The following is a 9673-nucleotide window of genomic DNA, read 5'->3' as shown; positions in this document are numbered from 1 at the left end:
GATGACCACGTGCGTGGCAAGGAAACGGCGGGAAATAAAGAATGATTATTAATAAATTACTTTATTGTTTTACATACCTTTAACACCAACAACGCGTTAGAAAAAGGAGCAAGAACAAGCGGGCTCGACGACTCCTAAACGCGCGAACGTTACAGGATTTTTTGTGTGAATAAGCCGTTGAGTCGCGATGATGACACAAACTCGTGCTGACCACTTCGGGAGCAGAACGGATTCTGGCGATTTGAGTAACCGCCAGTGTTCATCACAGTTTTAGCTTCGTTACAGCAGTGGAAGGGATGCGCACAACAGCAGCGAGTTTATATGCAGGTAGAATTCGTTGCTGTTGCGCGCATCCCTTCCATCTATTTAGCATGCTGTAGTAAAGAGCCGTCTACAATGGAGACCCTTAAGGGCAATGTCCCATTGAGCGGAAATTTATAGCGGAACGGAATGTGCGGAATCAGCTCGACCAATCATAGTTATTCCGTTTTCTTTCCTTCGCTTTTTTTGTGGTTACGATTGGTCGAGCCGGTTCCGCACATTCCGTTCCGCTATATATTTCCGCTCAATGGGACATCGCCCTAATTCACACCAAATGCGACGTAGAATCAAATTCAAGTCGATGGAAACCTTTCAAATTGTGCTGATTTCACTTCCGCTTCGATCTATAAGTACTCTACTTCCAATGGAAACAGAGCACTAAATTTGATCAGTACCGGAGTGAAACCGAATTGAGGGTTTCGGTGGAAACTAGACCACTGGTAACCGCTCAGTTTCTGCTTGTCGGCGCGCTTCATTAGCGCCGCCTTTCGCATCTTACAAATAATACAGTCGATTCTTATATCGATTAATCGTAATATTGCAATATCGACACAATTACATGTACAACGGGTGCGCGTTCAGACAATTCAACAGTTGCACAACGGTTGATTGATAATCACTTCTGATTGGATCGTACTTTTTTGGAACCGCTGTAGATTTTGAAGAATAGTCCTAATCACAAGTGATGAACGCACCCTATATCTTACAATACTTTTTTTTTTTTGTAGAGGTATTTTTAATACGTGCCTTTAAGCTCAACTAGGTTAATTAAGACACATTTATATCGAAAATCAATTTGAATTCTTATACTCTTTCATGGGAGGGTTGTGCAGTACAACACTTACGTCACGTTCGGAAACAGCACTCGCGTACACACGAGCGTCATTCTATCTTTGTTTTATATATAATGAGCAATAAAGATAAAATATACACGAGTGATGTTTCCGAACGCAGCCTTAACTAACTACCACGCGATACACGGCCTTCTTTCACTGTGGGCGTGTCCATCTGTGTCGGGCTCGTTTTCAAGTTGTTGGGACTACGATCGCCTTGTGGGAGATCGATTTATAATTCGAGATTACACTCGAATTAATTTTTGGAGTCTTGATTCAGTTCACCGATCAATCGATAAACTTGATTGAAAGGAACCGGCCCGGAAAAAATCCTTAAGGTGATGAGCGGATTCGAACTCGAGACCTCCGGGTTCGCAGCCCCTGCACTCAGGCCGCGAGACCACTGGGCCGGTCATATCTTACAATACTATGCCGGCATTAATTTCGAACTTAAATTTCCATGAGTCACAGAGACATCACGCCATGAAAGCATGGGTTGCTTTCCAACTATGTACAGACGGCGTCATTAATTCGAAGAATTGGCGCAGGGATCGAAGGGCAAACGGGGCGGTTGCTCGTAGCGCCAACGGGCGCCGTACTAACTAACCAGTAGCAATCGGGTGTCCACAACTGGACACCCGATATTGGGACTAATGGATATTTGGATCAACTGGACTTTTTATGTGATCCCCGCGCCTATTCTTCGAATTAATGACGCCGTCTGTACACAGGCGACACTGTGTTACACAGTGTCCATTAGTGTGAGAAAGAGCATATCAGTGTGTCTCACTCACATTAGTGGGCACAGTGTTACACAGTGTCGGCTGTGTAACGTAGTTGGAAACATATATGTAATACTCTTATATTGCTAGTCGCGTATCTTCGCAATGAGAGGCACGAGGCCCGAGAAAGGGAGACGCACGAAGTCCAAATATGGGCATAGATGGTCGAGCGTCATTATGTTCACCGCATGCGCACAAAGCAGTTGGAGAGAGAGGCTACTATATTGTCTGCACCGTAACGGTGAGCTTCAGGTCGGCACCGTACTAGCAATATAGGAGTATTACATATATGGTTGGAAAGCACCTCATGCTAGCATAATGTTTGCACGTTGTCATCATAGACGTATAATATATAAACTGCGCGTTTGGCTGAAAAGATGTCTTCAACGTTGAGAGAGACAACATACTTTGAATAGTAACTCTTTCTCTGTCTATCATTTCCCCCACTACTTCGCTAGACAAAGATGAGGCTACTATTCAACACCAGCTGTCTCTCTCTCAACGTTGAAGACATTTTCTTAACATAGCAAAGGTAGGGAACGCGCAGTCTATATATTATATGTCTATGGTTGCCATTAGGTTTGTTTTTTTTTTTTTCTGGACTGGCTGCACTAGTCTATCTTTTTCTGTCTAATATGGATAAATAAAGATAGACTGTGAACTAGTGCAGCGTGCAGCCAGTTCAGGGAAAAAAACAAACCTATTATTTTGTTTGCATCAAATGAGATAGTCGCTCTCTGGCTTCTCTTCGCTTCTAACAATAAATTTAACAAGCACCATTTTTTTAATTAAAAAACTAACTTCTAATTTCCTATTTTTATACGTGTACTTATTTATATTTATTTTTTTCATAGAAGATTTTTTTATATAAATCGCTGATTTTAAACATACATACAATGAAGTTAAACATATCCATCGCACATAATTTTATTTTTTTAATTAATAAAAGCAATTACACGTATTACACTCTGTCTTCAATAAAAGAGTATCATCGGATTAATGTATATAAATTTTGCGTTATACAAATGTTATAAAATCTGACACAAAGTTTGAAAAAGGGGAAGATATAAAACAGTCTAGTTTTCCTTTGATAGACCATAAAAGAACACGTCCAAGAGAATGTAAACGTAAAAAATAACTTTCAAAAAAGTAGGGATAAGATAAAATCTTAAAAAAATAATAATTTTAAAATAAGATAGTAATCTGTATTTACAATACAACAATAATCTTTACGTTTGTACAGCTGTTATTTCACATGTTTAAATAATAGTTCATTTTTTCTTAACTTACACACATAGCACTTTACATGTATTTGAAGTAATTTATACATCATTAACGGCCTATTTCTTTATATCTCTCGATAGCTATCCTCTGGATAAATTCCTCTGAGAACTGAAAAGAAGAACTAATTTTGGGAGATATTTTCTAGATAAAGTTATCGAAAACTTATCTACAGCCAATGTTTTCACTTCTAGATAAGTTTTCGATAACTTTATCTAAAAGATATCTCCCAAAATTGGTTCTCCTTATTGGTTATCAGAAGAATTTATCCAGAGGATAGCTATCGAGAGGTACGAAGAAATCGGCCGCTAGAAGTGAAATAATTGGCTATAAGAGGATACTGGATACCGACTAAAGCGACCTGGAAACCGACGTTTTTATAACATAAAATTCTTTATTTTTCTAATTTTATTTACTGTATGACATTAAAAGCGAAAAAATTTGTGATGAATTTTGACATTCCAAAGCACAACAGCCATTTCTTAGCACAATTTAATTATTTCTNTTTTTTTTTTTTCTGGACTGGCTGCACTAGTCTATCTTTTTCTGTCTAATATGGATAAATAAAGATAGACTGTGAACTAGTGCAGCGTGCAGCCAGTTCAGGGAAAAAAACAAACCTATTATTTTGTTTGCATCAAATGAGATAGTCGCTCTCTGGCTTCTCTTCGCTTCTAACAATAAATTTAACAAGCACCATTTTTTTAATTAAAAAACTAACTTCTAATTTCCTATTTTTATACGTGTACTTATTTATATTTATTTTTTTCATAGAAGATTTTTTTATATAAATCGCTGATTTTAAACATACATACAATGAAGTTAAACATATCCATCGCACATAATTTTATTTTTTTAATTAATAAAAGCAATTACACGTATTACACTCTGTCTTCAATAAAAGAGTATCATCGGATTAATGTATATAAATTTTGCGTTATACAAATGTTATAAAATCTGACACAAAGTTTGAAAAAGGGGAAGATATAAAACAGTCTAGTTTTCCTTTGATAGACCATAAAAGAACACGTCCAAGAGAATGTAAACGTAAAAAATAACTTTCAAAAAAGTAGGGATAAGATAAAATCTTAAAAAAATAATAATTTTAAAATAAGATAGTAATCTGTATTTACAATACAACAATAATCTTTACGTTTGTACAGCTGTTATTTCACATGTTTAAATAATAGTTCATTTTTTCTTAACTTACACACATAGCACTTTACATGTATTTGAAGTAATTTATACATCATTAACGGCCTATTTCTTTATATCTCTCGATAGCTATCCTCTGGATAAATTCCTCTGAGAACTGAAAAGAAGAACTAATTTTGGGAGATATTTTCTAGATAAAGTTATCGAAAACTTATCTACAGCCAATGTTTTCACTTCTAGATAAGTTTTCGATAACTTTATCTAAAAGATATCTCCCAAAATTGGTTCTCCTTATTGGTTATCAGAAGAATTTATCCAGAGGATAGCTATCGAGAGGTACGAAGAAATCGGCCGCTAGAAGTGAAATAATTGGCTATAAGAGGATACTGGATACCGACTAAAGCGACCTGGAAACCGACGTTTTTATAACATAAAATTCTTTATTTTTCTAATTTTATTTACTGTATGACATTAAAAGCGAAAAAATTTGTGATGAATTTTGACATTCCAAAGCACAACAGCCATTTCTTAGCACAATTTAATTATTTCTNGAGAAGCATTTTGGATTTGATGCAGTAAATACGACACAGAATCTGATTAAAGAACGTCGGTTTACATAGTCGGTATCCAGTACTCTATTAATATCAGTTATTAAGATTACTGACACTAACAAATTTACAAGTATCTATTAATATTTTTATGTCATTATTACTTAAGAAACTAATTATTTTTTCAATACACTCAAGTGGTAGCACAGGAAAGTTACAGAAAAAATAAAAACTTATAGTGCCTTGTTCGAGCAACTCTTTTCTTTCCATACCTTTTCTGAACTGATTTTTTATCATGCTAGAGTATATTGGAAATTTTATTTTATACTCGTCTGATCTTAAAACCTGCACTACAAGTTCATTTCTCATGTATATTGCTACTCGATTTGTATCTTTTATCAAGATATTGTAAAATGATATAGTAGTATTACTAATTTTCTCATTCTTCATGATTGCTACTTCTGTTTCACATTCATCCTGTAAATCTCTTATTTCATAATTGCTGCACATTGATAATAATTGTTCACTTACGAATAAATTTGCAGCTTTTATCTTAACTATATGCTGCGTAAGAAAATCAGCAATTTCTTCATAATAGATGCGACGAGAAAAGTCAGAATAATCGTTATATGATATAGCATTAATATCCGCACCTCTGTCTAACAACATCGCAACAGCTACTACATTTTCTTTTTCAACAGCAAGACACAGTGGTGTAACACCTGGTGCAAAAGAAGAGATATATGTCGAATTAACATAAAACTCCATGTTTTAAAAGATGTTTATGAATCTGTAAATATCTTTTCTCAGCTACAATTTGAAGTTATACCTGACTTATCACTGGCATTAACGTTAGCTCCATGATTTAAAAGTACTTCAGCAATCTCCGTTTTCCCATTTTCAATAGCATTGTTTAACGGAGTTGTGCTCTCTCCAGTTTCACCATTAACGTTGGCACCTCTTTCCAACAGCATGTTAACACAATCTACATGTCCATTTGTAATAGCAACAAATAGTGGTGTAACACCTAAAGTAAAGGAAGATATATATATAAATATATGTAGAATTAAACTCCTTATTGTAAAAAATGTTCAACAATCTGTCAATATCTTTCCTCAGCTGCAATATAAAGAGAAGTTATACCGTAATCGTTACTAGCGGTAACGTTAGCTCCGTTATTTAAAAGTAATTCTGCAATCTCCATTTTCTCATATTCAATTGCAGTATGAAGAAAAGTAGTGCCATCTCGAGTTTCAGCGTTAACGTTAGCACCACTGTCAAGAAACATCTGGACAAATTGTTTATGTCCGTTTGCAACAGCAAGACACAGTGGTGTAACACCTGGTGTAAAAAAATAGATATATGTAGAATTAATATTCCCACCATGTTTTAAGAGATGTTCATCAATTTATAAATATCCTTTTTCAGCTGCACTATAAAGAGAATTAATACCTTCATCGTTACTAGCAGTAACGTTAGCTCCATGATCAGTTAAAAGTAATTCCGCTATCTCCATTTTCTCATATAGAACTGCATAGTGAAGCAACGTTGTGCCATCCGGAATTTCAGCATTGACATCGGCACCTCTGACCAAAAGCATCTTAACACCATCTACATATCCTGTTTTAACAGCGAGAAACAGTGGTGTTTCACCTGAAAAAAAGAGAAATATGTAGAATTAACTCTTCAATTAAATTCCATGTTTAAAAAAATGTTCATCAATCAGAAATATTTTTTCTCAGCTGGAATATAAAGTTATACCTGACTCATTACTGGAATTAACATTAGCTCCATGATTTAAAAGTAATTCAGCAATCTCCATTTGCTCATATTCAATCGCATTGTGGAGCGGAGTTGTGCCGTCTCGAGTTTCAGCATCGACGTAAGCACGTTTGTCAATAAGCATCTTAACAAATTGTTTATGTCCTTTTGTAACAGCAAAATGTAGTGGTGTAACACCTGGTGTAAATGTAGATATGTAGAATTAATATAAATTCCATGTTTTAAAAAATGTTTACAAATTTATAAGTATCTTTTCTCAGCTGCAATATAAAGTTATACCTAAATTATCGGTGGCATTTACGTTAGCGCCGTGATGTAAAAGTAAGTCTGCAATCTCCATTTCCTCATATTCAATCGAATGGTGAAGCGGGGATGTGCCATCCCGAGTTTTAGCATTACAGTTAGCGCCACTATCAAGAAACAACCTAACAAATTGTTTATGTCCTTTTGTAACAGCAAGATGTAGTGGTGTAACATCTGGTGAAAATGTACATATATATGTAAAATTATCATAAACTCCATGTAGTAAAAAATATTCAAAAATTTTTATATATTATTTCTCAGCTGCAATAAAAAGTTATACCTGTCTTATCACTGGCAGTAACGTTTGCTCCATAATTTAAAAGTAACTGTGCAATTTCCAATTCCTCATATTCAACCGCGTCGTGTAGCGGAGTTGTGCCGTACCAAGTTTTAGCATCAACATTTGCACCACTGTCTAAAAGCATCTTAACAATATCTACATCTCCTCTGTGAACAGCAAACCACAGTAATGCAACATCTGAAAAGAAATAGATACATGTACAATTGATTCCACTTAAACTCCATGTTTTAAAAGATGTTCAGCAATCTGTAAATATCCTTTCTCAGCTGCAATATAAAAAAAAAGTATACCGTTATCGTTACTGGCGTTAATAGTAGCTCCATGATTTAGGAGGAGTTCGGCAATTTCTAATCCCATATATTCAGTAGCATTACGAAGCGAAGTTTTGTCATACCGAATATTAGCTCTAACATTATTACATCTGGGAAAAAACGTGGCAAGAAATTTTTCATGTCCTTTTTTAACAGCATGGAGTAGTGGTGTATCACCTGGTGGAAAGGAATAGATATAAATAGAAGTAATATAAACTCCATATTTTAAGATGTTCATCAATCTGTAAATCTTTTTTCAGCTGCAATATGAAGGTATACCGTATATATCACTGTTGTTGACCTTAGCTCCGTGATGTAAAAGTAACTCCGCAATTTCCATTTCATCATATATAATTGCATAATGAAGCGGAGTTGTGCCATCTCGAGTTTCAACAGTGACGTCAGCACCTTTGTTAATAAGCATCTTAACACCATCTACATGTCCATTTTCAATAGCACGATACAGTGGTGTAACACCTGATGTATAAATGTAGATATATATTTAGAATTAATATAAACTCCTTGTTGTAAAAAATGTTCACAAATTTATAAGTATCTTTTCGCAGCTGCAATATAAAGTTATACCGTATGTATCACTGGCGTTAACGTTAGCACCGTGATGTAAAAGTAATTCAGCACTTTCCGTCCCGACTGCAATCGCATCGTGAAGTGGAGTAGTGCCATTTCCAGTTTCAGCAGTGACGATAGCACCTCTTTCAATAAGCATCTTAACACCATCTACACGTCCACTTCGAGCAGCATGATACAGTGGTGTAATGCCTGGTGGAAATGTATATATATATATATATATGTGAAATTAATATAAACTCCATGTTTTAAAAAATGTTAATCAATCTGTAAATATCCTTTCTCAGCTGCAATATAAAGATATACCGTAGGAATCACGGGCATTAACGTTAGCGCCATGATGTAATAATATTTCAGCAATCTCCAAATCCTCATATTCAATCGCATCATAAAGAGGAGTTGTGCCATACCGAATTTCAGCATTAACATTTGCACCTCCGTCGATAAGCATCTTAACTCTATTTACATGTTTTTCTAGAACAGCATAATACAGTGGTGTATGACCTGAAAAAGAAGAAATATATGTAGAATTTACTCTCCAATTAAACTCCATGGTTTAAAAGATGTTCATCAATCTGTAAATATCTTTTCTCAGTTGCAATATAAAGGTATACCGTAGTTATCATAGGCATTAACGTCAGCTCCACGATTTAAAAGTACTTCTACAATCTCAATTTTCGCATATTTAGCCGCTTCGTGAATTGGAGTTGTTCCATCTAGAGTCTCAGCATTCACGTTAGCACCTCGTTCAATAAGCATGGTAACACCATCTACATGTCCGTTTAGAACAGCATGAAACAGTGGTGTAAAACCTGAAAAGGAAGAGATGTGTATGTAGAATTACTTCTCCAATTAAACTTAATGGTCAAAAAGATGTTCATCTTTCAATCTGTAAATATCTTTTCTCAGCTGCAATATGAAGGTATACCGTCTATATCACGGGCATCGACGTTAGCTCCATAATTTAAAAGTATATCGGTAATCTCTATTTCGCCACATTCCATCGCATCGTGTAGCAAAGTTCTGCCACACCAATTTTCAATATTAACATCAAAAACTCGGTCCATAAACATCTTAAAACCATCTACAAATCCTGTGTGAACAGCGAGACGCAACGGTGTTATATCTGAAAAGGAAGAGATATATGTAGAATTAACTCTCCAAGTAAATTCCATGTTCTAAAAGATATTCATTAATCTGTAAATATCTTTTCTCAGCTGCAATATAAAAAAAAAAAGCCATACCTAACTCATCACTAGCATGAATACTAGCTCCATGATTTAAAAGCAAGTTAGCAATTTCTATGTTCTTATTTGCAATTGCATTGTGTAGTGGTGTTGTGCAATACCTATTTGAAGAATTAACGGCAGCATGTCTGTCTAGAAGCATCTTAACAATTTCTATGTCATCATTTATAACAGCAAGATGAAGTGGAGTATCATAATCGTCATTATCAAATTTGGCAGTG

The 9673-nt window shown here is 35.2% G+C and overlaps 2 protein-coding genes across 5 annotated transcripts in view; both read right to left on the bottom strand.

The window, feature by feature from the left end:
* The window catches only part of LOC109852820 (serine/threonine-protein phosphatase 6 regulatory ankyrin repeat subunit B-like), a 22682-nt gene extending 22318 nt beyond the window's left edge, over positions 1-364 (bottom strand). For all 3 annotated transcript variants that reach the window (XM_020424332.1, XM_020424335.1, XM_020424334.1), the window contains exon 1: positions 78-364. The gene's annotated coding sequence lies outside the window, so the exon portion shown is untranslated. The remainder of the gene's footprint in view (positions 1-77) is intronic.
* Positions 365-4637: 4273 nt separating this feature from the next.
* LOC109852821 (ankyrin-1-like) lies at positions 4638-9673 on the bottom strand. Of its 2 annotated transcripts, XM_020424338.1 has the most exons (14): positions 9554-9673; positions 9134-9331; positions 8820-9017; positions 8512-8709; positions 8203-8397; positions 7897-8094; positions 7597-7794; positions 7286-7483; positions 6982-7179; positions 6682-6879; positions 6373-6573; positions 6064-6261; positions 5750-5947; positions 4638-5642 (listed from the first exon to the last, which is right to left on the bottom strand). In XM_020424338.1, exons 1-14 carry the CDS (start codon positions 9576-9578, stop codon positions 5017-5019), a joined length of 3027 nt encoding a protein of 1008 aa, XP_020279927.1. In that variant the 5' UTR covers positions 9579-9673; the 3' UTR covers positions 4638-5016. The 2 variants fall into 2 exon arrangements, with proteins under 2 accessions (XP_020279927.1, XP_020279928.1); XM_020424339.1 differs by lacking the exon at positions 6982-7179.

The sequence above is a fragment of the Pseudomyrmex gracilis genome, unplaced genomic scaffold (assembly GCF_002006095.1).
Source record: "Pseudomyrmex gracilis isolate BER0280 unplaced genomic scaffold, ASM200609v1 scaffold_36, whole genome shotgun sequence".
NCBI classification, from domain to species: domain Eukaryota; kingdom Metazoa; phylum Arthropoda; class Insecta; order Hymenoptera; family Formicidae; genus Pseudomyrmex; species Pseudomyrmex gracilis.
This window is presented reverse-complemented; position numbering and strand designations above follow the sequence as displayed.

Coding starts and splice junctions, on each gene's coding strand:
- LOC109852821 (XM_020424338.1), bottom strand. CDS start 9,578: ATGCTGCCGTTAATTCTTCAAATAG. Junction 6,262..6,372: donor TACTGCTAGTAACGATGAAG/GTATTAATTCTC, acceptor TTTTTACACCAG/GTGTTACACCACTGTGTCTT. Junction 5,643..5,749: donor TAATGCCAGTGATAAGTCAG/GTATAACTTCAA, acceptor CTTTTGCACCAG/GTGTTACACCACTGTGTCTT.